We start from the raw sequence: 27916 nt of genomic DNA on the forward strand, positions 1-27916 counted from the left end.
TATTACACAATTAATTTCAGTAGAGAGAACTGAAACTTCACAATGTGAATACACTTTATAGCTTTGAACCAGACAGGAGCCCCCGTGGACAGGTGGGGGCTGTGTGCCGAGTAGCAGTTTTCAACCAAACGCTGCACCCACTGGGGGAAAGCACGGAGCTGTTGCTAATATTTGCTCAGGACACGCTCCACAGTGCCCCAGGGAGCCGGTGCCATCACAGAGGGGGTTCGTCTGTGCACCCCAACACTCTGTGGCACAGGGAGCACTGGCACACCTCCGGGCGCCATGGCGCTGTCTGCGGGTGACAGTGAAGGGAACCCTTGTGTTTGGCACCTGGGAACGATGTCAATGTTTCTAATTTGTCTTCAGAACAATGCGTGTCCCGTGGCCATGTCTTCAGAACAATGCGTGTTCTGTGGCCATGTCTTCAGAACAATGCGTGTCCCATGGCCATGTCTGGGGCTGCGCAGCACAGACAGCGACGGTGCTGCAGCCTGTCTTGCTCGTGGGGGGGGGGGGGGGGGGGATGGGCTTCACAGGCCCGTTTGGCTGCGAGAACAATGGCTTACAGCTGCCGGCTGTTGTCTTTCTGTTCACGAAGAACATCTGTCCCCATCCTGCTGTGTCTTGGGCACAATCTCCTCAGGTCAGATTCTCTCCGGGGTCACATCTGACGTCTTCAATGGGGTCGTTCCCTCCCGTCCGGCAGGCCCCACACCCTGTGCTCCCACTCCTGCCCTAACTTCACATTTAGACACATCCTGCCCCCCCCCCCCCCCCCCCGCCCGGCCTCCCCCTTCAGTCACTAAGCTGAGTGCTGGGCACATGAGACTCAGCAGCTGTGCAATGACTGACTAAACATTAACACACTCTTAATTATGATTCTAATGTTGGCTACCTGCTTTCATTTTTCCTTAATTTGTTACAGGGCCATCACTAACCACCAACTTCCTCAGTGGGTTTGAGAGCTGAGTACGCGTTTCCGGCTATCCCGGATGAGCCAGGCGCACATCCCAGTGGGCGCCCAGAGCCATCGGACATGACTGGAAGGTCCTCACAGGCGATGGCCCGGCCGAGGAAGGAGTGGAGGCCTTGCAGGAGGTGCCGATGACCACGCCGTCTAGACACCGCTCTTTTCCTTCTGAGTGAATAAGTCCTCACTGCTCGAGGTGTCGTGATGTCCTTTGCTGGGTGAATGGGAAGGCAAAGCACGATTTTAAGATGAATGCTGTGCCTAAAAACTGGGATGGCAGAGAGGAGTTCAAGGTCATTGCCCTACTTTAAACGTCACAAACATAAACAGTCAGAACCAGCCACCAGGCCTCATGGCTGGACTCTGCATCGCAGTGCGTTCTAGGCCATGGCTGTGAGGCTGACAGGGCTGAGGGTGCACGTGAGGCTTTGCGATACCAAAGTGATGTAGGGAACCTGGCTTTTCTGTCTCCACCTTCCTGGTGCGGACAATTGAGAACTGAACTGAAATGACATTAGCTACAACCTAAACAGATACGAATATTTTAGGATTCCCGGGTTGACAGTGTTAAATTTGAAAACAAAATACAAGATTGAGTTACAATAAGTATACATACAAATACAAGAGTGAAAATTCTTAGTAGACAGAACATGTGATCAACATTTCTGAGAATAAAAACGACTTTTTCTTATGTGCATATATTTTCTTAGGTAGCTAAATTGGCCTCTTAAAAAAGGCTAAAGGAGAATTCCGAATTAACAAGAAAATTACTATATAAAGTAAACTAACAACCATTCTGTCTTAAAAACAAAACCCACAATTCTAAAAGGCAAAACTGACATATATTTGCAGGTAACTAGACGTTTGGTCTTATAGGAAATAAAGAACTTTGAGGTAGCACAGAGGAGCTTCACACAACACAATAAGGTACTGACTGTATAAGCACACGCTAGACACACACGGCTACAGGAGATCATTTGAGTAGGTCACACGCCACCCACAGCATTTCGCACATTTGCTGTAATTCACTTTCACTCATTTATATACACTGAATAAGTCATTAAATATTGCACTTATTGGCCCATGAACCCTCAATTCTGAGGTGTTGAAAATAGAAAAAAAATCTATTTTTGTAACATATTTCATGCAACATTTAAGACATTTCAGTTCCACAAACACCATTAATAGTTGTACATGTGGACAGTCCAACGGCGTCACATCACATCTGACATTAACGACATATTCACAGGAACACGGAGAACTTCCATTCAGCACACATCCTAGGGGTGATGGGACAACGCTTGGAAACCATCCTAACGGTGCAGAAAACCTGGACGGACGCAGGACACGCTCACCTCCCTGAAAGGCAGGGGCCTGCAGCTCACACACCACATGCCATTAGGTACACAGTCATGAGCCACAGCGACCCCGGCCACCAAAAACATGGATATGGAAAATTTTCATTCAGATATAAAGTCACAGCCAACTCTCAATTGTCCACAGTAAAGGGAAGTATGAACTCAGGCAAATGAAATACTAGGTAAAGCCCTGCCTCACTTCAGCCGGTGATGCCCAGGACAGCGCAGGGCGATGTGGATGGGAGGGAGGGGAACACAAATGCCACCTCCAACTTGCGCTGTAACACGTGCAGTGACACACACCCAGCAGCTGCGGAGAGAGCTGGGCAAATAAAGCTTGATTTGCCCACAAACAGATGGCCTGGTCTCAATACGTGAGCTCTAACATAATTTCAGAAATAATGTATTTTGTCTAGAATGTTTGCAAAATGTGTTTTCGCTCTATCCTCTTTTTAATGGGAACCAATTATGTGCACAGACACCCAAATCAGTGCAAAGAATCTATTTTATAGACCGATTTAAATAGTTGTTGAGTGACAGCTGGAGTGTAGCAAAAGCTCCCTTTTTTCTGGCACTGAGAGCGCCGAATACAGGCATTTCCCTTCATAAAACGTGTGTCATGTGTGTGCACGTGCCTCTACATGTGTCTCTGTGTGTGCATGCACCCATGTGTGTGCATGTGGGAGAGGCAACACTGTGTTTGTGGCCCAAGTGCAAATATTTTCATCTACCAAAGGGAAATCGTATTTGACTGAAGTGTCAAGCATTTCTGTAAAAATTTTCAAGAGAAAACGTTTATTTATGAGACACCAATAACAATGGGTAGATATGTCTTAGTCACGTTCCCCAGACCTGGCTTTGCCCTAGGGGAGGCTATACTTCTGGCATCTGGAGCCTTTGGTGCACTGCAGGGATACTGATGCTTTTTTCTGGTCATCAACTTCATCTTTTACTCAATCTGTTTCACTTCATTCCAGAACATAAAACAGGCTCATGTCTTTGACTGGCTTTGGTCAAACTTCACCTAAAATATTAAGAACTCTAACAAGCTGACCCTAACGGTCAACTCAGCAGCAAGACTCCTGGTGAGCTGTGAGGTGCAGCTGCTGTCCTAGTGAGCTGTGGGGTGCAGCTGCTATCCTGGTGAGCTGTGGGGTACAGGTGCTATCCTGGTGAGCTGTGGGGTGCAGGTGCTATCCTGGTGAGCTGTGGGGTGCAGCTGCTGTCCTGGTGGGCTGTGGGGTGCAGCTGCTGTCCTGGTGAGCTGTGGGGTGCAGCTGCTATCCTGGTGAGCTGTGGGTTGCAGCTGCTGTCCTGGTGAGCTGTGGGGTGCAGGTGCTATCCTGGTGAGCTGTGGGGTGCAGGTGCTTTCCTGGTGAGCTGTGGGGTGCAGGTGCTGTCCTGGTGACCTGTGGGGTGCAGTTGCTGTGCACAGAGGGGCGAAGCTGCCACAGCTGTGGGGCTGCACCTTCCGGCCACTGGAAAGGCCCCGAGCATGCTGACAGAGCACAGGGAAGAGTCCTGGAACCACACATGCACTCACATAGGGAGGATTCTAGAGAGACACAGGCCAGCTCCCAAGACGCCTGATAGAGCATCTCAATACGATGTGAAAACTCTGAATAAACACTTTGGTCTAGAAGGGTTTTTAGTCATGACTTCAAAATTATCTGCTTTCCACAGGCAGCTGCTCCCTCAGCCCTGAGACAGCCTGGTGGCGTCTGGACACATTTCTAACGGAGTCCCCAGGGCCTGCAGGATGCACCAGGCAGCAGAGGGACGGACGCCTGGGGACCCTGAGGAGGAGCCTGGAGACTTTGAAAGGTCACGAGGAGGAGCTGCTGGCGGAGCGGCCGCATGAGCTCCTCCTGCCCAAGTGAGCCTTCGCAGGGGCCGTGGGGGGTGCCTGGAGCTTCCCAATTAGGACTTAACCCCCAGCACCTTCCACACCCACCCACCGTCCAGAGGCTGAGATGCGAATCTGCTTCATGGGCGACTATTTGACAAAACAACTTCAGTCCAATGTTTCCGCTCCCTTAGGAACGAAGGCAACGTCCCCAAATCAGAGCACTCGGACGTATTTCCTCAGATCCATCAGGTTTGTCTCTAAAAGTAAGGGGGGGGGGGGGGCAGGTGATAGGTGTCCAGAGGGAGAATAATCCAGTTGAAACACTAATTGAATAGCATCAAGGACAAAAGATGCATGTCTGGCATTCACAAGCTAAATGGCATCTGTTTTAAGGTGTCTTCATCTTTTGAATACGCATTTAGTGAGGCCGTTAGTAAAAATGACCTCTGGTTGTTTAAGCTGCTGGCAGATGGGGAGCAGGTAGGAGGTGTCGTGCGCGCGTGCGTGTGCATGTGTGTGCATGTGTGTGGGGGGGGCACACATGGCCAAAGGCTGAAAACCCTTGGAACAACAGTGCGATAATTGATATGTCATATAACTTGATGCCATACACAGGCGCTCCCTTAGTTAACCCTGGGCTGGATCCTTTTTTGCCAAATTTGACTTTAGAAGGAGGATCCCTCGCTGAGGTCAGATGGAGAATACTCTCCCCACACACATCACAGAAGACACACCGTGCCATTCACTCCAGCTCCGTGGGGTCCTTCCTGCAAACTTCTCCCTCGATGAAACCCACACCAAGGTTCCCTTGCGGTGGAAAACAGAGTTTACAGATGCTCCTTGGCAAGACGCTCGGCCGCGGTCCATTCACCCCGATGATCCCTACGCAGCTCAGCCGCGGTCCAGTCACCCCGACGATCCCTATGCAGCTCGCCCGTGGTCTCCGGCATCTGAGACGTGTCCTGTCCCTGCCCACCGCTGCCCAATACACTCCCACCAGCACTTTCACAGGAAGATTCTCTACTTTAGAAAAGTGGAGAAACATCTTCAACACGAGCCCCAAAACAGGGTGAGCCCACCTCAGCGGCTGTCCTCCTCCCATTTCGGCTGTCCTCCTCCTCCTAATTCGTGCCTTCTGCCGCCTGCTGTCGGCGCGCTGGGCGGGGTTGGGCCACCCAGTGAGTCCGAGCAGCAGCTGGGGTTTGCGTTACCCATGGTGTCTCAGGGTGTCGGGATGTCGGGGCGTCTCAGGGTGTCGGGGTGTCGGGGGGGCGGTGTTGACAGTGCCCTCCTGCCTCTCACGTTGCTGCTGGGTGCTGAGTGTCTCCTGGACTCGGAGCATCTGGTGACGGAGGCAGGGATGGGGAGACGCTCGAGAAGGATGAACGGCTGATGGAAAAGGTGGAGAGGACAGTGGTCTCTTTCCCAACCTGGGTCCATGGGGATCCTGTTCAGACGGCTTCTGATCAGGAAAACGCGGGCATCGGGAGCTGTGCCCTGCAGGAGGAGGGCTCCAAGGAGCTTCAATCTGCGCCCGGGTCTGAGCCAGAGGGCTGGTGCTGCTGCCTGTTATGGAGCTACCATGTGTAATGGGGGCAGTGCATGTTATGGGAGTAGTGCGTGTTATGGGGGGTAGTGTGTGTTATGGGGGTAGTGCGTGTTATGGGGGGGGTAGTGTGTGTCATGGGGGGTAGTGTGTGTTATGGGGGGTAGTGTGTGTTATGGGGGGTAGTGCATGTCATGGGGGGTAGTGTGTTATGGGGCAGTGCATGTTATGGGTGGCTATCTAGTGAAGTGATGGGGGAGCTCATTCTACAGCTCCTCACTGTAGAATGCAATCTCCCCCGTAACATACACCCTTGCTGTCAGCACGCCTATTGCATAACCTTCAGTGCAATCCTCCCGGCCACCCGGCCAGTGCCCTCCAATGCCCAGCCTGTTGGGAAGCATCAGTGGAAAGAGCAGGCCTGGTGAGGGTGCCCCTCATTTAAACATCTAAGCTACGATCCGTTCAGACCAGTTCCAGGCAGGTGAATACCCATCTCTTAGGAATCTTGCCAAGGGCCTTAAACAATATTTCAATTTCTTTATAGTTGGTCTCCCAGTTATTAATAACACTGAAAACGAGACACAGTGACCTGCCTTGTACAGTAACCTGCCCTGAAAATGGGTAATTTACTCAGAAAATATGAGTCCTGTGCCCACTTGATTTTCAATTAAAAGCAAACAAGATATCCTGAGATCTCCCGTCTCCCCTCCCAACACAAGCAAGGCCTTGTTACCATCCCCTCCAGTGACCAGCAGAATTCGAACCCATGGCACAAAAGTCAGCAGAAGTGCATGTATAGCCGCCTGAGGTCCCAGCAGTAGCCCAGTCTGAGAAGAAATCTGAAACATAAAGACCCTAGAAGACACAGAACAAATCACATGCAAATACCAGATGTGGGTGGGTGGAGAGTCTCATGGGTTTAAGATCACGTATTTGCCACATTTCCACTCAGGGAGTTGCCCAAGAATTCAGTGCATGGAACAGCCATCGACACACAGCTCTCCCTCGTCTCCCTGCGGCAGTGAGTGCAGGCTGCCGGCCTTCCATGGATGCTGCCGGCTGGTGCCAGGCCCCGCTGCCCTTGAGGGGTTAGCAGCCACAGCCAGGCTGCGGCGGGGGCGGCGTCTCCTTGAGCCTCTCGCTCTGCTTCGCAGCGGTGGCGGCCTGCTCAGTGTCTAGACTCTCTGACATTTTGTCACAGATGACGTCCACCAGGCGCTCGAAGGTCTGCTTGACGTTAATGTTGTCCTTGGCGCTTGTTTCAAAAAACTCAAACCCTGCAGGGAACACAGGAAGCAGAGCCCGGTCATTCTGCCAGAAGGGAAGGGACTTGGGTGTGGTTAGGGCGGGGACGGTGGGACAGGGCGGGGGTCTGGGGGGAGGCATGCGCTGCCATTTCCACAAACCCTGGGCTCGGTGATGCTCAGGCGCTTTCTCTCTCTGATTCACCTGTGCTCCCAGCGAGGCTGCACAGACTGAAGGAGCCCTCGGCCAGGTCAGGAGCCAACACTCAGGATCCTCAACACAGGGTTTATCTTTCCTTCCTTCCCAACCCTGGCCACCGTGGAACCTCGTGAAATCTTTTCTAGCACTGATGTTCTTTGGCATTTTCTTCTTTCCCCATTTTGGACCCTACGAAAATAATTAATTCTCATAGTTTTCCATTCATTCAAAGCTTGGATTTCCTGGGCAGCTCTGTCTGTGTCCCCAGTGGAAGGTCGGAGGGGGCTTGGTGAACGGCCGCCAGGGGGCGCCACCGTGCCACTGAGTTCCCTGGAGCTGCTGTGCCTCCTGCAGGAAAAGCTTGAGAGGGATTAGCCGCCGGGGCTTTCAGCTCGGCCCCGATCGGCAGCAATGCCCTTCATCTAGGGAAGGACCCTGAGAAATTTCAAATGAGCTGCTAGAGTGGCAAGTACGAAAATGCAGTGAGTTTCACACTTCTAGGACGTGTGACGGCACCTGGGCCCAGGCGGCTTTGTGCGCTGCTCCGGACACAAGCCAATCTCTCCCTTCATGCCCTTCACCCCCACTTCCGCCCTGAGCTTGCCAATCAGTTGCCATGGGCTGCTCTGGTCCATTTGGGGACATTGATCTGGGGTGTACTGGGTTGAACACAGAAACACTTTCCTAATCTAGTCTGCATTTTACCCTATAAATCCTTGGTTATATCTGGCCCCATCTCAGAGGAGCCACGGACTCAGAATGATTAAATCCTGTGGCTTCACCCCAGCTCCTTGGGCCAAGGACAAAGAATGGACTAACATTTTACATCCATGTCAAAATCCCTCTGGCGCCTCAGAACCACTTACTTCTTAAATAGTATCGAAGGGTAGAGAACAAAAAGCCATTCTCATGTGTTAGAATGTCTAACTTGGTGACAATACTGGATAGTCAGATGGCTCATTTGAGCTTGAACCTCACTGGCTACTCTGTGTCCACGATTAAAGTCCCTGTGACTAATGGCAGGACTTGAGCTGAAGAACCCTGAGTAGAGCCAGGGTCTGTGAGATAGGGGTGGACACCTCAAACCCTCCTTGGCTAGTGTTTCTCTTTACATTCTGCATTTCTTTACGGCGAGAGTGGGAAGAGTTCTCTTCTGTCTGTGCAGCCCACAGGGCCCGGTGGTCCACGTGTCAGGTGTAAAGATGGCAGGTGGACTGGCCTTCGGGGGGGTTCCCAGTGCTCACGGGGCTGTTTCCTGTCACAGATGCCGGGACCTACTCAGGAAGCCAGGGTCCCTGCCTGAGACTTTGGAGAAAACGATTCCTCAATTCAGCACACCGTCCCAGCTGCTGGTCCAATTCTCTCATCTCTTCTGCCCACACGTCCTTCCTTATCGGCCTGACTCTGGAGGCACTGACCCCAGTGGCATCAGAAGGATTTGGCCATTAGGACAGCCCGGCACCGCACGGTCTTAGTCCGATGTGACTGCTTTCACTGCTGCAGGTGCACACTTTGAGGTCAACAAAAGGGTCCTTGGCCCACCAGGCAGAGCTCTCAGTGCCTTGACCTAATCTAACCTGGGACCCAGGTGGAGAGGAGGAGGTGTCCCAGGTGGAGACGCCCAGGTAGAGAATGCCGTATGGTAACAGCCCTGCATGGATCCAGCCTGGCTGGAGGGGTCACCCCATGACACGGTCTGAGGGTTGGATTATCAGGCCTGTGCTGTTCGAGGGTCAACTGTAAAAACCTCTGAAAAGCAGGCTTCCTCTCACTAACCAGAGATGCTATTTGTCATAAAATTGAATATTCAGGATAAAAACCAACACTACTGTTACTTCAGCTTGTAGTTGGATTCAGGGCAACTGTGCGTGAAACTGTGCAATAACTCCTCCTCCTCCAGGTGAAATCTGTGCCTTCAGTCAATCCCCGTGTGTCAGGCCACTCACACCCACACCTGTGTGCCCGGGTGTTCCAGCTCCTGCACTAAGCCAGAGCCACAGATGCACATACCTCAGCCTATCCTCTAAGTCACATGATGGATGTTACCTCCCAATCAAATGGCCTTGTTCTTAGAAACCTTTACCTTCCCAGCCACATACACCAGCATCATGGGAAACCAGCACTTCAGTCGATGATGATCAGGAAACAGAGACTTTTTTTAAAATATATTTTTTTATTGATTTCAGAGAGGAAAGGAGAGGGAGAGAGAGATAGAAACATCAATGATGAGAGAATCATGGATCGGGTGCCTCCTACACGCCCCCTACTGGGGATCGAGCCCACAACCCAGGCATGTGCCCTTGACCTGGGGCCCTTCAGTCCGCAGGCCGACACTCTATCCACTGAGCCAAACCAGCTAGGGAGGGCCAGAGACTTGTCTATAAAATTTTGAAGACCCCAGCCAGTGTGGCTCAGCCGGTTGAGCGTGGACCTGGACATTAGGAGGTTGCTGGTTCTGTGCCGGATCAGGGCTACATGCTCGGGTTTCGGGCTCAATCCCCAGCAGGGGCCCTGCAGGAGGCAACCAATCAATGTTTCTCTCATCAATGTTTCTATCTCTCTCTCCCTCTCCCTTCCTCTGTCTCTAAAAATCAATAAAAAACATTTGTAAAAGCCACTGCATTTCTATACACCAATAATGAACTATCAGACAATAAATTAAGAAAACACCCTATTTACTGCGGCATGAAGAACAAACTGCCTAGGAATACATTTCACCAGGAGGTGAACGACCTGTGACTGAAGAGAGTGTGATGGCGCACGCAAAGAGTACGATGACGCAAATAAATGCAGAGATTTTATGCTCGTGGATTAGAAGAACTCAAATGTCCATACTACTACCCAAAGCAACCTACAGATTTAGTGCAACTCCTATTTTAAAAATACAACGGCATTGTTCACAAAAAGAGAGCAAATGATCCTAAAATTTGTATAGAACCACAAAAAGACCCTGAATCGCCAAAGCAACCCTGAGCAAGAACAACAAAGCTGGAAGCATCACACTCCATGAATTCACACTATTTTACAAAGCCACAGCCATCAAAATAGCATGATATTGGCAAAGGAACGGATCCATAAATCAATGAAACAAAACAGGAACCCAACAATAAACCTCTTCCTACACCGTCCACTCCTTTATGACAACGGAGCCGGGAATCACAGAACACGTCCCCCATAAGTGATGCTGGGTGAACGGGACGCCATTCCAGAGAGTGGGGCGGGAATGCTACCTTAGCTCACGAAGAAAAGAGCTCAACATGAATGACATGACTGTGAGACCCAGACCCTGACACCCTGGAGGACACGGGGGAAGCTCCTTGACATTGACCTTGAAGATGATTGGGTTTGACACTAGAATGAAACTCAATAAAAGCAAGAACAAAAAACCAACAAAATCTAAACAGAAGTAACAACAACAAAACAAGTGGGAGACATCAAACTAAAAAGCAAGAGAAACAATACAATGAAAAAGCAATCTACTGAATGGAGGCAAATATTTCCAAATATACCTGATAAGGGTTTAATATTCAAAATATGTAAAGAGCTCATAACTCAACAGCAAAAATTCCAATTAAAAATGGACAGGGGATCTGAACAGACATGTTTCCAAAGAGGACGCACAGCTAGGACCTCGTGGCGCAATGGTAGCCTGTCTGACTCCAAAGAGGACGCACAGATGGCCAGTAGGTCCAAGAAAGATGCTCAAAGCCACTGGTCACCAGGAAATGCAAGTCCAACCACAGGGGAGGCTGCCTCACGGTCAGGACAGGCGGTGAGCACCACATAACGGACAAGCAGGAAGTGTCGTGAGGATGTAGGGGACGGGAGCCCCTGTGCAGAGCCTGTTTCTCCTGGAGTAAGAACGGAGGCCCGTACTGGGTCACAGTTGGGCAGCCCCGTTTGCCTCAGTGAGGGGCTTGGATCCTCACGATGCCCGAGTGTGGGGGGACCCACTCGCCCTGGAGAGTGTGCGGGTTCCCACGGCCGGGCTGACCATCTCCCCCAGCCCATTCCCCCACGCAGCTGGCCTCGGGGACTGCCAGCTCCCCTCCTCGTCCGGTGCCACTTACCAAGCTGTTCCCCCAAACGCCGGCCCCTCTCCACCGAGACGACACGCTCGTCCTCCATGTCACACTTGTTCCCCACCAGGATCACCTGGGCGTTATCCCAAGAGTAGGTTTTGATCTGAGTTGACCTGAAAGAAAAAGAACAGGCAAAAAAGTGATCAGAAGACAGTGGAACAGCACAAAATGAAGGAGGAGAAATATATCCCACACGTGATGGTAACAGCAAAAAAGGCCCAAATTTGGAATTACTTAGTCCAGTAAAATATCACCCATCAGTACTCATCAGGGATAACAAGTCAAAAATGAAAGTACCAACCCAGCCAGCGTGGCTAAGTGGTTGAGCGTCGACCTATGAACCAGGAGGTCAGGGTTCAATTCCTGGTCAGGGCACATGCCCAGGTTTCGGGTTTGATCCCCAGAGCGGGACGTGCAGGAGGCAACCCATCAATGATTCTCTCTCATTATTGATGGTTCTATTTCTCTCTCTCACTCCCCTCCTCTCTGAAATCAATAAAAATGTGTTTTTAAAAATTAAAGTACCAAAGGTGCTGTGTGAAGGATTCTTCTGCACTTGATGAGCTGACATTACGACGATTCCTTCCTTTTCCCACACCCACCTTCACAGCTGGCCCAATGTGCCCAGACAGTCTCTGCTTTAGGAGAAAAAGTCTCTGTTTTAGGAGAAAAAGTCGCATTTTCTGAGAAACCCCTCAGTTCCAGGAAATCCATCACACACAACCTGTCAACTGGGCCTAGGAATGGGGAGTCAATGGTAATTTTTAAAATGATTTATAAGAACTGATAGTCATTTTTAAGATAAAAATGCCAGGTTGATCAATATCAAAATTATAATACAATGGGCTGGTGCTTGAACTGACTATAAACGGGGAAACCTAGAATTCAGAATAAATTTCCATGTGACCAACTGTTGATTTTAACTTGGATAATAATTCCAACAGGCAATATTTGCAGGTGCTACTCTAACCGTATATATTCGCTACATTAATTAACCCTTAGAGTAACTCAGGGGGAGAGGGTTCAACCCCCACTTCACAGCTGAGGAACGTGAGTCCTGGGGCGGGTGAACCATTTGTCTGGGATCACTCGGGAGAGAGGCAGGTCCGCAGCCCAGACCCCCCGCACCGCTTGTCACAGGTGGGCAGAGGGTTCCGCAGACCTTCAGAGCTCGGGTGTCACAGGAGCAGGTCTTCAATCTCCCTTTGTGAAGGCGGAGACCTTGTCAAGGACAAGACTCCGGTGGGAGACATACCTCGCACTGAGTGGTCAGGAGAGAGTGGACACGTCGAAAAGCAAAATACTTGATGAAAGTTTACAGGAAAAGATCTGCAAAGTGTGAAGAAGGTAAGCTCGTGTGTGTCCTTACCAGCAAGTTCCAGATCCTTCGGGATTATTAAACGGAAAATAGCGATGAGCTCCCTCAACTTGCAAAGAGAAGAAAAGCAAACAGCTCCAGCCGCGGAGGGAGGCGCACCAGGAAGGGGCGCACACCAGGAAGGTTTGACTCAGGGCACTGGACCCAGCGCAGCTTTCAGATGAGATGGACCCATCCGGTGAATGTGACCATGGCTCCATCTCAGGGGGCACCAGGTTTTATCAGGACAATCCGGGGACGTAAGCTTCCTAATTCTGGTGCCTGAGGTAACGCACCCGTTTGGCGACAACAAGACGCAGCGCATGCCCATAACCAGGAGCAGAGGCAGCGATCTAAACGGTGCTTTCCTCTTGCCTCTGCTGTGCGGGTCCATGAAAATGGTGGACCACGGTGAACTAAGGTGTAAAATAGATCCTGCACACGGAGGGACCTGAACTGCAAGTGCTCACATTGTGTGACCAAGGAATCCCACAGGTTGCTTCCAGGAGCTCAGACTGAAATGGGTGCCTCGGGGTGTTTAAGTTGCCCGCCTGCTCCCGTGTGTCTTCAGAGCCACGGCCTGGCCTGGTGCAGGGGGGCCTGGGCATCCCCGATTCCCAGAGAAGGTCACCCGAGGGGGCAGTCACCCTGTGAGGAGGGGTGGCCAAGGTCAGGGACAGGCTTTCCGGATGGGAGGACCCGTGCTTGTGCGATCAGCCTCCTCTGACCTCGGCAAACCCACCCCACGCTGGTGATGTCGACACAACTCTCACCAGGGTCGTGGGGTGCTCCCTTCTCAGCACCTCAGGGTCTGGGCTCCACAGGACTGCCAGCGTGCACACCTTCCCATCCCCTCACTCCGGGAAGAGGTGAGGAAACCAACATGCAGCGATGGACGTCAGCCTGTGTTCCTCAGCCTCAGGGCTTCACAGCGAGGCTCCCACCAACCGGGGCTGCGGGGGGGCTCAGGAGGTCACCCCAACTTCCTGACTCGCAAGCATCTCTTCACAGACAGACAGTCTCAGTCCCAGGTGAGGCCATTCTTCCTCCCAAACCAGCTCGACGCATCCTGACCCCTATCATCTCAATAACGATGCATTTTTTCATAGAGAATCTCAAACTTTGTCTCCCGTTCACATCCTGAGACTGAAGTCCTTCCCAGGAAAATCTCTGCCCGGAGTGAACGGTGTGCCTGTTGGGATGGGAGCGGGTCCTCCTCTCCTGCGTGTTTCCACATGTTCACTGTTTGGATCATTGCTGTATTTTGTAAAACGACTCGCCTGCATGGGGGATGCTTTCAATCCCACTAGGGACCACCTTACTTCTTTGTTGGACACGGACACACGTGTACAGAACGTGGCTGCCACCACTTACTGTGCGTGTGAAACAATGATTTATTTCCCAGTCGCTGCAGCAGCTCCTTTGGGATTTACTTTAAACTCAACGAGATTAATGGGATCAGAAGCAAGATGCTGGTCACCATGGTTACTCAGCAAATGGCAATTAAGGCCGACCCTACCAGGACCGTTCACAGTCATTAAAAATCTGTTGTCATTAAGTGAAACACAAAACCAAAACAACCCCCTCCATGTTTACGTATTTTCTACGTTTGTGTGTGTTTTCTTTCTCCCTAAATACAGTCACACACACACACACGCAGGGTTTTTGTTGGTTGGGTTTGTTCTACAACGCAAGGCAGCAGGGGAGGAGTTTTCCATGTTAGACACAGAGATGACTGCCCTCGGCACAGAAGGCGATGATGTAAGTCCATTCCTCCTGTGCTGGGCAGCAGTCACTCCTAGGGGCCCAGCCTGTGCCCCTGAGCACATCCAGCTGGTCACGAGGCCCAACCCAGTGCCCACCACGGGCCTCGTGGCCAAGAACTGCTGGCCTCTAGGCGTCTAATGGGGCCGCGTGCGGGACATGAGGCACCGGGAGCTGCCCTCCCGGTCCCACGCAGGGGACAGGGCTCAGCGAGGCCGTCCAGTCCTGAGAGCTCACCGTCCACGCACCCCCTTCCCTCATTCTCCCAGCACCTGGCGGCTCACTGCTCCGTGGACTCCGGATTCGTGAGGGAGTTTCCCAGCCCCCTGCTGCTCGACACACAGGACTGGCCCCTCAAGTTATGTTTTCAAACATCCAATCAGTTACTTACTCAATGTTTCTTGGCCCTTCGAGAGCTCTGAACAATGACTCCCACTTAGAACATCCCCTCAGAACCCCCGGGACCTGATCCTAGGCTTGGAAACAGTCCATGTGTCTGCCTGTGCCCTGGCTGGGACCCGTGCCTCTGCCCGTTTCTCACCCGGAGGAAGGGGCCCGGCCGCAGAAGGCAGCTGGCTGGCGGCAGGTCCTGTCCTTGCTGCTGGGCCAGGCTGTGGGCCCTGAGTCCTGCTGGCCGAGACACACGCTGCGTCTCTACCTGAGCCACGGGATTTCTCAGCCAACGGGGGGATGATGTAGCGCCAAGATCCGTCCAAAGTAAAAACACACGGGACCGAGTTGTTTGTCTTCACGGGCTGTTCGTACAGCTGGGTCATAGAGACCAGTCTGCAAAACCTAAACATGCAAACGGCCAGAAGCTCCATGTGAGATACACTTCCCCAGAGGGTTAAGATTAACACATGAGAGTCCAGTTCGGTCCGACGAGACTAGAACTGCTGGGGTTAGAGCTCTTGTTGTCCTGAGCCGGGTCTTGTCAGGATCCCAGGGTGATGGTTCCAGTCCAGGGGCCGGGGCCCAGGGGCAGCGATTCGGACGTCAGGCGCTGCTGAGGTGCCCACGATGGAGACCTGCCGCCTGGCCTCACCCAGGGCAGGCCAGGCCTGTGTCTGCAGACGCCAGGCACACAGACCTCTCTGCTCCGCACAGCCACCTGGTCCGCAGGAATTCTCTCCCTTCTTAAAGACAGTCAGGTGAGGCGAGCAGACAGGGTGGAGTCCCCCAGGTGCCAGTCTGTGGGGCTTGCCTCACGCTGGGGCGAGGACCCTGTTGGCTTGTGAGGCCTCGAAGCCCCACCAGCAGCAGGGCCAGCAGCCTCTCGCCCCTCGGACGAGCTTCCCCACCATCCAGCCCTTCCTGCCTTTCTCCTCCCTCCCCAGGGCCCTGACTCCACTGGTTTCCACTTGAGGGAACTTTTTTTAAAGACAACCTTTCCTTCTAGCTTAAGGAAATTTTCCCTAAAATAAGCTGTTTTATCCAGCTATCTACATTCAGTCAGTGTTGGTACTTTTCACATCATAAGCTGATGGGCTATAAAATTCTGTGCTCTAGCAATTAAGAAAGGACCCAGCTCCAGATATAAACTGTGAAGACAAAGATTTACATAAATTACCATATTAATATACATATTTAAAGTTATCAGTTTATGAAGTACGGAAAGATAAGAAAATAATTTTAATTCTAGCAGAGCATCCATTTTTTCACGTTGCTTAACCCTTTGAGTGCCAACCAATATCCTAGGAACAATGCTAAAACTGCCAAGGCATTTTTGCTGATTTTACAACAGATTAGGAAAAAAATTATGATAGCGCTCCCAGCACTTTTGGCGAAAGACAAGAGGAGCACGATTGCGCTCCCTGGCACTCTAGGAGTTAACTATTTGATATGCAATCAGGGAGTGCTGGGCTGGGGGCCACAGCTACGCTGTCCTTCACTCCTGAACGCCAGGTAACAAATCTATCAAAGATGCGACCCAGAGGCTGCAGGCTGAGGGGAGGCATTGGATGAGAGGTGGGCTTAGAGATGGAACCGGAGGTAAAGATAGTTGTTGTTCTACGATTTGCTCATAAAAAGGAGTGTTTTGACATTTTGACATCAGCAGCTGATGGGCTGTATCCACAGGACCCTGTCACACTGGCCTTGTCACTACGTTTCACTTCAGAGCAACGAAGCTGATTTGAATATTTGGGAAGCCAACAGGTGTCGTCATGGCGGGTGTGGCCGTGGCGGGTGAGCACCACTCCCGTCACCTTTAGGAACGTTTTCTACAACGTGCTCTTCCACAAGAAATATAATACATTACTATATTATTCAAAACTCTATATTCAATCCATCATTTTTAGCATCTAGTTTTCTGTGTTTTGTAATGTGCATTATAGATTGGCACAATAGTATGTGCTTATTATTTATAAATAAATAAAGGAATGCTTTATAATAAAGAATCTGGTCAGTCTTTGTCCCTAGTTCCTGGGAGGTAACCTCTAAACCAGTGGTTCTCAACCTTGGCTGCACATTAGAATCACCTGGGAATCTTTTTAAAATCCTGATTTCTGGGCCTCATCCTTCGGAAATTCTGTTTCTTGGTTATGGGGTGGGGCCACAACATTAGTAACAAAGAAACAGAATTTCCGGAGGATGAGGCCCAGAAATCAGGATTTTAAAAAGATTCCCAGGTGATTCTAATGTGCAGCCAAGGTTGAGAACCACTGCAAAGCCTTACTATTTCCAAAGTGACTGGAGTGTCTGTTATTCATGATGGGTCTCCAAAGCACACCTGATGGTTTATGCTAATGATGACCCACCTGATAGTTAATGCTAATGAGATGACTCACCTGATAGTTAATGCTAATGGAATCAGAATTGGGGAGGGGTGGTCAAGCCAGGAAGACCAACCATGTGACCAGACAGCTAGCACTCTGCGGAGGAGGTCAGCCTGGGGCAATGGTGCAACCAGTCAGCCTACGTAGTGACGCCCCATGAAGGTTGGGCATCAGACCTAGGGGAACCCCCGGATGGCAACGTCTCCCCAAGGACCGCCGGGCCCCGACCTGGACCCTCCCGATCTCGCAGTCGCCATCGCTCCCTTTGGCTGGTTCTGAGTTGTATCCTTTTGTTATAATGAAACAAACCAGAATGGTAAGGACAGCACTTTCCTGAATTCTGTAGGTCATCCTAGCGAATTGTCAAATCTAAAATGGTTCATGGGAAACCCTGCAGTTATAGCCAGGGGGTCAGGAGTGAGGGGGCCCTGGGGACCTCATGTATAACTCGTGTCTGAAGTGAGGGGTCAGGGCCAGCCCGTGGAGGACTGTGCCTTTCGCCTTCCCTGGCTCTGGGCAGGCACGTACTTTGTGACTACTCACAGCTGGTAGTTGCTGTGAGGATGGGAACGTTTGGGAACCACCCAGCTAACCACTCAGGCTCTGCGGCCTCTCTTCCCTCACTGGCACCCCTGGTGGTTGCTCTGGGAAGGAAAAGTGTCCTAAAAATGTGTGATATTTATAGATCAAAATTAGGTCACAGGACACAATACACTGAGAGGGAGGCCGAGAGCGGGGACTGTGGCACTTCTGCGGCTGTGCAAGTGCGTGACTCTTGCTCGGGGTTTGGAAACAGGTGGTACAGAAAGGGACAGCCAAGTGGCAACAGGACGGTTTTGTCTGAATCTAACAGAGTCCCACACCGTACGCCATGACCATCTTCTCTGGCAACAAGAAAGGACCCTCCTGTGACAAATGTGCTATTTTCTAATTTCCTCTTTTGAATAGTTTCCTTTCATGTCTATTTATTTATGTGGGAGAGGTGCGCAGGGGTGTGGTTTACGACTGGTCACTGGATAGTTACCTTAACGAATGGAACTGCAAAGGTGCTGTTCCACCAGCGGGGAAGGAATCACAGGGCCGGAGCCCCCACCAGGGCCAGGACCCCACGCTGGGTGGGTGGTGTCTGGGACTGCAGCGTGTAGACCTGTGACTTGGTCTCTCTGCTCACTTCCCAGGGCGGCTGCTCTGCCTGGGTATTAGAAGGTGGGCCCAGTGCCTGCATGGGGACTGAGTGCGCTCACTGCGGGGCAGCAGCCTTGATGGAGATCCCATGGACGACGACCCGAACGCACCATGAGGCCAGGCAGCCGCAAGCAAGGGGCCCATTTCAAAGCCCAGGCTGCTCTCTACACTGGATCCTCCTTCCCACAGGTTCGCCTGATGCAACGGCACCACCAAGCCGCCCAGGAGCCACAAGGAGCACCCAGGGCTTGAGAATGTGCTCTTTTCACAGTGTCATCGTTGTCCCTCAAGGCCAATCCCCCCAAAGACAGGCAGCTAATTTAACAGAGAAGAAGGTCTATTAAAATGGAGAGACCCTGAGGGAGTCCTGGGAGAAAATGCCATTATTTGCAATAAATATTGTGACAAAACTGCACAGACCAAGTCTGTTTCAGAGAGCAGATGACGCAGAATGAGCAGCAACATGTGTAGGAAACGCTTTCATCCGAGAGCCCAGGTCTGCCTCGGACCTTCGCGTTCCCCCACGGCCTCGTGAGGTCAGGCAGAGCCACAGGACGCACTTCCCGCCCTGGCTTCCCGCCTTCAGAGCTCGGCCAGACAGGAGGCACCCGCCCTCGGCTCCCCTCCGACAGTCTGCATGCCAACCCTAACGCCCACCTCATGCTGTCCCCACGCCAAGAGCTGGCTTCTGGGTCATTCCCCTGCCCCCAAAACGTCCCCGCGCCTGGGCTCATGTGTGGAGAAGACACGGAGGCACACAGTGTGCCTGGGCTTTTATTTCAGTTTCTGAAAGGAGCCATGTATCTTCTAAATACGAAGGCGAGTTCAGGTTGGGCTGTCTGTACAGGGAGAGTGTCCCATACCCGTCAGAGCAGCCTAAGAAAGGTCGTCCCTGCCCGGCAGGCATGGCTCAGTGGTTGGAAACTAGAAAACAGCACCCAGATACCAAGAGGTCTGGGCAATTCCTGGTTGGGGCAAAGCCTGGGCTTTGGGTTCTATCCCGCTGAGGCTGTGCGGGAGGCAGCCAGTCAATGTTTCTCTCTCACCAATGTTTCTCTCTCTCTCTCTCTCTCTCTCTCCCTCCCTCCCTCCCTCCCTCCCTTAAAAAAGAAAAAAGAGCCTAAACCGGTTTGGCTCAGTGGATGGAGCGTCGGCCTGCGGACTGAAAGGTCCCAGGTTCGATTCCGGTCAAGGGCATGTACCTGGGTTGCGGGCACATCCCCAGTAGATGTGCAGGAGGCAGCTGATCGATGTTTCTCTCTCATCGATGTTTCTAGCTCTCTGTCCCTCTCCCTTCCTCTTTGTAAAAAATCAATAAAATATATTAAAAAAAAAAATAAAAAAAAAGAAAAAAGAAAAAAGAAAAAAAGAAATGTCACCGCTCAGATCCCGGGACAGGAGAGACTGCCCGATGCCCAGGTGGGAGTGGGAACTTGGGGTCACCCTGTCACTACCCCTCGGAGCTGCAGCATGACCAGACGGGGAGCTGAGAGGACCTTGGACCTTGACCGAGGTCAGGAAACACTGAGCAAATGCCCATTCCTCTCAGCAGCCCTCAGGCTACAGTTCTTTCCTGTCTGACGGAGGTCACCTGCGTTTCAGTGTGTCATTTACTCTGGAGAAAAAGGAGAGAAAGGTGAAGGTGCGCATGTTTGAAGGTGAAGTTCTTTCTGGTTAAGGTGCCCTGAACGGCACAGAGTGAATTATTAAACAGGCGGGAAGATGGGTCAGACTGTTACCCTTGGTCTGGTGGGTTCTAAACAACATCCATCTGCCCACCAGGTTTCCTGCCTGGGAACAGCCATCCTACCCATAGCTCCGCATCATGTCATAAGGTGCGGCCTGTGATGCTAAGGTGGGCATCCTCCGAGGTGGCCACGCTCTCAGGACGGGAGCTCAGGAGGGTCAGGCAAGCAGGGCTGAGGCGGGTGGAAATGCCGTCGGTGCGGGAGACCCCGAGTCCCAGTGGGCGAGAGGCACCTCTGATTCGGGACTCAGGGCGTTGACCCCAGCGGGCCCACTTGGTGTTAATGAACTCAGGGACCTCCTGATCCCCCAAAGCTGGAGCTAAACTGGTTCTTCTGTAGAGAACCCGCCTGTCAGCCCTGAGGGCTGGACTCAGGCGCAGGGCCACCAGCTGCCTGTCCCTCCACCAGCTGCCCGTCCCTCCCCAGAGCTGGCGACCAGGCGGGGCAACCCAAGGCAGGAGTCCCAGGCGCACCACACAGCCACACAGGCTTTCAGACGTGATGCAGCCGTGTCAGAACGGCTCTGGGTTACCTTTCCCTTCGTCCCAGACTTTTGAAACCTTTCAATTTAAAGAAAACCTGCAACAACGTGGCAGATCTGAGAAGGGGAGCGGCAAGCGTGTACAGGAGGGGCCTGATGGGAAACCACAGGTTCAGGGGCACGCGGCGCCCGGGCAGCAGCGAGCTGCCATGTGGGGTCCCTCCCACGAAGCCTGCGAGCCGGCTGTTCTAATGCAGCTTTACTCGCAAAGCCAGTGAGGCCGGGCTGGGCGTGGACGCCCAGGCCCACGAGGCTGAGGTTTGGGCTCCAGCCCCCATGGTAGACAGTGACCGGCCGCCACACGCTGTGTTTTAGATTCACAGTGATGGTCCGGCCCCACAGAGCCAGGGGACAGGACGCCACCACGATCGGGCCCATTGGGCCCTACACGCCACTCGGGGCCCCGCTGGCCTGTGGCTGCCAGAGAGGACACGTGTGAGAACACGCTACCCCGTGGGCAGCCGCCAAGGGGGAGCTGCTGAGGAGGCCTCGCTGGGGGGCGCTAGCCACTCACCAGTCCTGCACGGCGTTGAAGGACTCCCCGTTGGTGATGTCGTACATCAGGATGAAGCCCATGGCCCCGCGGTAGTAGGCCGTGGTGATGGTCCGGTACCGCTCCTGGCCCGCTGTGTCCTGGAAAGAACGGACAAGCTCTGAGAACCAGGCCATGCATCTTCTGCAACGTGATGAATGACCCCCAACAGGCCCAACAGAGTCCAGCTGTACCAGCCACGCATAGTTTCTATCTACCTCAGTCATGTCTTTCCGAGTCATTTTCATGGGTTAAGTCTGTAAATTATGAAAAACTGTTTTTTTGCAAAGATCCAGCTTAAAGCACCTTCTACATGGTTCACTCCCACTGGCAGCAGGAAATAAAGTGAGAAGGAAGATGGTGCACATAACATTCCGTGTGCTCCGCGCAGTGAAGACGGAGGTCGCGTTAGCCCGTCCTGGTGCATCTCCTGTGTGATGCCAGCGTGTCATGTGGGCTACACTTATGGGAAGGTCTCCGCATGTACAAGCAAGTGCGGGCTCTCGGTTTATGCTGTAAAGTGAGGTCAGACCCCTTCTCTGTGCGGATGTCCCTCAGTCACGGGGACCTGCCCCTGTGAGCCCAGCTGCTCTGAGGGTTAAGGACATGGAGCGTGTGGACCTGGCACACACCCAGTGGGAGGCCGAGCCCACAGTCGCAGGGCCCAGGCCACAGGGGAGATGGCCTGGGAGAGCCGAGCCTGGGCGTCAGCGGAATAGCCTGTGTGGGTCACAGGGACTGTGTCCTGTAGCTCAAGACACCACTGCCCACTCAGCAGCACACAGGGCCTGTGGCGCCCGTGCTCCCCTTCACTCCCAGCCGGGCCCAGACTCCCTCCACAGACTCGTGCGCTTCGAACCCAGTTTGCGGGGAAGTGTGATCTGCCTGCGGCCTTCTCCCCTTCTCCTTCAGAAGGCTCAGTGTGCTCCCCAGTTCCCCAACACTCAATAGGCCTGAAGGGAAAGCTAATGTGTCCAATGCCCCACAAATAGGGTCCTTATCATCAGAGTGAAGCCAGCACCTCCTGGTCTCCCTGTGGGGATGGCTGGCCTCTCCCACTCCCGCTGGGACGCTACCCCGCCCTGGGCTAGTAGAGGGGTCTCAGGGCTGCTCACAATGTCCCTGATTGGAGTGGTGCAGTCTGCTTGCCCCTGCGAGTTCAGAGAAGGTGGTCAAACCAGACTAAAGAAATGTGCACATGATTTGGGAGAGCCAGCAGGTGTGAAACGGGAGCTGACGATCAGCTGAGGCCATGGTGGACAGGGATCAGGCTGCCCTGATTAGAGGTGTTTATTCGATAACATTAGGGAAATAAGGCTCCAGAGGTCAGATGAACACAGAGCACAGAACCCAAAAGAGCAAAAATAAAGCAACCCTGTGTGGGGAGCTTTCAGAACCCACCAAGGGCAGGGAGACAAGCACAGGTCCCACCACATGGAAATCTGGCAATTCCTCAGATACAGAGAAGCCCTGTAGGTGAAACGGATCCAATCGAATGATAAGCTGGAAAAACATCCGCACTGTACCAGAGACCACGGGCAATGGCTTTAATACACTAAGTGGTGGTAGAAACCATTACGGAGTAGGTTAAATATTCTGATTTTAAATTTTTTTGTAAACAGGTACATAAATAGCTAATTTTTTATAAAAGAGTTGAATCCCAAGTATAATAATATAAAGGCAATACTGCATAGCTTCACACCTATATAGAAGCAACCTAGCCATTATTTAACAAACATTTTTTTGTACTTTTCTTGGTATTTTATAAATGAGAGAAAACATGGATATCATAAACTGCATGTAATTGGGACAAATACACACAATTATTCAGCAGAAAGGAGATAATCTTGAACAGATTCCCAAAGACTATGTTTGGGAAACAAGGTATAGTGGGAGACTGAGTGGTATATTTAGCTCTTTAGGGAACAGAACAACTCATAACAACTCATTCTGTCTTAAAACTCCCACAGCGACGTGAGCCCAGATCCCCAGTTGTCTATCAATCCCTTTTTCTACTGTGAATTAACCTTCTTCTTCTCCAGGTAAAAGATCCTCTGGCAGCAACTGAGCAGCTTCCTCACAGGCGAGGACCCGCCCCCCTCCTGCCCTTGGCACAGCATCCTCTACCCATCCCATCGCAGAAACAGCTGGGAGAGGCGCTGGGGCTCGGTGCCCTCTCCCCCGTCAGGCACGTCGTCAGGCACGTCCTCATCGAGGCCTAGAGTCCTGTGCAGCACGATGACGTCACCTCTTCCTCCTGACCTCTTCCCTGTGGCTCCCCTCAAAGATGTTAATTTTATTTATTTTTAAAAATATGTTTTATTGATTTTTTACAGAGAGGAAGGGAGAGGGCATCAATCAGCTGTCTCCTGCACACTCCCACTGGGGATGTGCCCGCAACCCAGGTACATGCCCTTGACCGGAATCGAACCTGGGACCCTTCAGTCTGCAGGCTGACGCTCTATCCACTGAGCCAAACCGGTTAGGGCAAAGACGTTGATTTTATTTTGACAGTAAAGAACCAGCCCCGGTGTCATAAACACACCAATTTCGCACGGAGCACAAGGAGGTTTTACAGGCAAAGTCATGACTGAAATGCTGCAGGAAACCACAGGGCAGAGACCCATCACGTGTCGCAACTGAACACAAGAGAGAGGAGGACAAACACAGTGTTCAGGAACGAACATCAGAGCTTTCAGAAGCTCTGACAGCCCAGCAGGGGCAGGACCCTCATTTTGTCTTAAACCCAGAAACACCATCTAACTAACTGGAGTTGTCACGGGAAAGCCCTCAGGGAGAATGGGAAACGCACCGGGCAGGGGAGTGAGTGAGAAATACGTACAGAGAATTCCCTCCAAGGGCAGGAGAGAGGACGATGACGCTGAAGCTGGTAACAGACACGCTGGCCTGCAATGGTTTTGGTATTGAAACCATTTCGGGGTGACGGGCTCATTAGCTTTTCTCTCCTGTGACATCAGGGAGAAAATGGGGTCAGAAAGCACTTCACTGCATCAGCCATTTACTGACGAGGGCGGAGGTGATATTAGAAAGAAAAGAACATTGCGCACTGGCAACTGCCCCTCCCGTAACCACAGGTGGCAGCGGGAGGAGAGTGAACGGTCCCTCCCCTTCCTTTGCTGGGAAATGGCTCCAAGCCCTGGCTTTGGGCTGCTCCCTGCCCAGCTGATCCGAATAACTGGGCCACCTGCTGATTTTCCATGAAAACAGGCTCCTGCGATGGGAGCCACCTGAAATCTCTTGCAGAGAAAACAAGGGACGAAAGTATGACTGAAACGAAAGCTTTCTCCCAGGAGCTGGTTTTCACCTCCCTCTCTTTAAGAAAATAAATCCCTTCAGTTGGTTTAAATATTTTGATTCTCAATCAGGTTTTTAGAAAAATGTTTGGCTTTAATGACAGGTTTGATTAGCAAACACTTGACTATCTGTCAAGAAAAAGACTGAAATGGGAAACATTTGCAGCTTGAGACATAGTAGCTGGGAACATTTCAGTTTGAATTTTGGCATTTTTGTCTTTGTCTTGAATTTATTTCTCTGATACTACGTGTTTTTTCTTTTAAACTCTGTGTGCTGCATTTTCAATCCCCATGGAGGTCCTGCAGAGATAAGAGGCAGTTTTAATACTGAGGAAACAGCTTTCATTTGTAAGGTCTGGGCTATACTGTAATTTGGTTTTTGTCTTGGTGGTTACTTTTCTCTGTATTGGATTACATGGAAAATGGAAGTAACCATTAGTAAAGAAACATAAATACTATCACCATAATCAAAACACATTTATTGAATGTCCACACAGAGAAAAACAGATTGAAGGGCAGGCAATCCTGTACATGATGAAGTGGGTAATTTTCTAGTTGGAGAGACCAAACCAAAGCACATTGTTGTTGACTGGTCAACAAAAGTAATTACATGTGTTAAAGGAAACAACATGCACCAATCCAAAGAGAAAGGCCACAGACTGGAGGCTGGGGAGACGGCAACACACAGAATGCGTCTTGAGCCAGTGAATCCAAATGCACAAGCCCGTGGGCATCAGCAGTCAAGCAGGAGTGACCCCTTAACCTGGACTTTGCTACATTTTACCTGTAGAAATTATTCTGAATTATCAAAGGAAAATGAAATTATGGGCAGTATCTTGACTATATGACTCATTCATTCATTCATTCATTCATTCAATAAACATTTAGTGAATGCCTATTACCAGTTACGGACTGTGCCAGGTATATGTTAAATTCCTTCTATCTATTCTAGATATATTTTTGCACATTTTAAAATTCTACACCTAATAGCATTCATTAATCAGATGTCACATTCTCTACATGTCTACGAAAGATGAGGTAACTTGTGAAAACATCATTTCTGAAGAACCAGAGAGCATAGCAATGTAAAATGGCAACTGAGACCACACCGCCGGCTCCATGGTGAGCTGTCCCCTCATAGCACTGCCAGAGGTTCTATTAGGAAACGGACTGTGACCTCATTTGGAAATAGGGTCTTTGCAGGTGGAGACAAGTTAAGTTCTCAGGGAGGAGTGTGGCCCTGATCCTATGACACAGTCCCTTAAAGAAGAGAAAACAGACACAGGCCCATGGGGGCCACACGATGGCAGAGGCAGAGTCCAGTGATGCAGCCACAGCCATGGACACCAAGGCAAGGACTGGGGCAGCTGCCACAGCTGGACCGAGCCTGACAGACCTGGCTCTGCCGACACCTTCATAAAGGTTCGTGGCTTCAAAACCACGAGTCCACAATGTCTGCAGTTTTAAGCCACCCGTTGGGGCTTCATTACGGCAGCCCTAGGACCCTAGGAGCCCAGTTTGCAATCTTTATGATCAGGGCAAAAGCAATATAAATGTCACAGCTTCCCACACACACTCACTGCTTAACAGAAGAGAAAAGATAGAAAATTAGCAGTGACTTGTGAAGTAGTTGAACATAGTTTCCCTGTGTGAATTCATGTAGTTATGCTAAAATGTATTAATATATTCCCTTTATGTAAAATAATTCGGTCAGAAAAAGGTGAGGTGATATATCTTATTGTCTTAAGACCCTGGCCGCTGTGGCTCAGTTGGCTGAGCATGGTCCCATACAGCCAAAGGCTGCCAGTTCAATTCCAGTCAGGGCACATGCCCGGGTTGTGGGCTCGATCCCCGGGTGGGGTGGGGGGTGCAGGAGGCAGCCGATTGATGTTCTGCTCTAACATTGATGTTTCTCTCTCCCTCTCTCTCTAAAAATCATTAAGAAAAGTAAAGAAGTGGATCTTCCCATCTCAGCACGAATGTGCAGATATTGGAGCAACACCACTGCCTGTGGCAGAGGTTCCACCCAGAGGCTGAGCTGCTGCCACAGGGACCCTCACACGCTGGCCACGAGGCAAGGCCTCCACCAGAACCTGCAGAGCGCGGGCTGCACACAGCACTTCTTTTGTACGATGTTCCTTTCCCCGAAGCTGTTTTTATTTCCATAAAAGAGGCAGGCACAGAGCAGCATGAACTAGAGTCTTTAAAAATAGGGAGGGAAACAGGATGCTTAAATATTTTATGCTTTCCCATTGAACGTTTATTTTTGGAATGAAATAAAAATGTTTTCCCCTTACCTCAGGCAGTTAATCTGTGAAAATCTACAAACCCTGCTTCCCTGCTGACCTTGTGCAAAGTCAGGCTGGATTCATTTACACGCTCTCAGATGCTCAGACACCGGGCTTTAGGAAAGAGAGGAATAAGCGGGCCATCAGGGAGGCCTCCCTGCCCACCGTCCCCGACTGGCTCTTCCCCCAGAGGTTCTAGCATCAAATCTCCTCGTGTTGGGCTTTGAAATGCCCAGGTCTTCACTTGCAACAGCATCCGCTTCTGACTAAAACCTACTAGACTGAGCCTGAGGCACAAGGATAGAACTTGACCTATTATTTCTGGCGGTGTTTCCATGGCAACTGTCTTTCCTGGGGTGCGGCGGGCGGGGGAGCTCTGACCACGGCGGCGAGAACCCCACAGCTGGTTCTCTCAGGGAAGCTGGGGACCTTTTCAGTAAAATGACCTAAATCTCAGAGAACGCTTCCGGATCCGAATAACATGTACAGCGAAACCGAGTAAAGGCGACTTCAATCACGAGTGCTTGGTGAGACGATGACCACAAAGGCAAAGAGAGGCACCGTTCTGCCATCTTTCTGGCTGATCTTTGGGACACACTCCCCCGTGGGCCTCAACGTTGTCAGAACGTGGGGCACAGACACCTCAGCGCAGGCAGCTCAGAGCTTCCCTCAACGCTGGTGACTGTCTTCTCACGGGTGCAACTCAAGATGCTCCCCGATCAGGTGCTCTGGTTAGAGGACAGGACTTTTACTGCTGCCCCAGAACAGGCAGCAAAGGCTCCAACCAGACCCTCCCAAGGCTGGGTGGCTGCAGGGCCGACAGCTGGCGATGTCCCCCTGTGCTTGTGCAGGGGTGTCTGGGACCGGAGAGGCTGGGGGTGGGGGTGGGTGGGTGAGGGCATTCCCGTTTATTCAGAGCAGGATCCATCGCTGACATAGGAGAGGCAAATGCGATCCAGGGCCCAGCTGGCCGAGTGACTAAACCCTCCTGACCACCTTCCGGCTAAACAAGGACAATGTCTGCCTCCTCAAGGCTGTGGTAAGGACCAGGCTTCTCGCACACACTTGGGGAGCAATAACTGGGGCTTCCTGCTTTTTTCCTGTTTGTTTGTTTTCCTTTTCCAAAGCAGCCATGTGTGGGCGACAGCAGCCCCGA

The 27916-nt window shown here is 51.5% G+C and overlaps 1 protein-coding gene across 2 annotated transcripts in view; it reads right to left on the reverse strand.

The window, feature by feature from the left end:
- Window positions 1–789: 789 nt before the first annotated feature.
- Window positions 790–27916, reverse strand: part of RAB3C (RAB3C, member RAS oncogene family) — a 52363-nt gene continuing 25236 nt past the window's right edge. For both annotated transcript variants that reach the window (XM_036308952.1, XM_036308951.1), the window contains 3 exons: window positions 21141–21259; window positions 11243–11367; window positions 790–7006 (listed from right to left, as the gene is read on the reverse strand). In XM_036308952.1, the coding sequence (XP_036164845.1) occupies window positions 6819–7006; window positions 11243–11367; window positions 21141–21259 (432 nt within the window). In that variant the 3' untranslated portion in view covers window positions 790–6818. The remainder of the gene's footprint in view (window positions 7007–11242; window positions 11368–21140; window positions 21260–27916) is intronic.

Source organism: Myotis myotis, unplaced genomic scaffold (genome assembly GCF_014108235.1).
Source record: "Myotis myotis isolate mMyoMyo1 unplaced genomic scaffold, mMyoMyo1.p scaffold_m19_p_5, whole genome shotgun sequence".
Lineage (NCBI taxonomy): Eukaryota > Metazoa > Chordata > Mammalia > Chiroptera > Vespertilionidae > Myotis > Myotis myotis.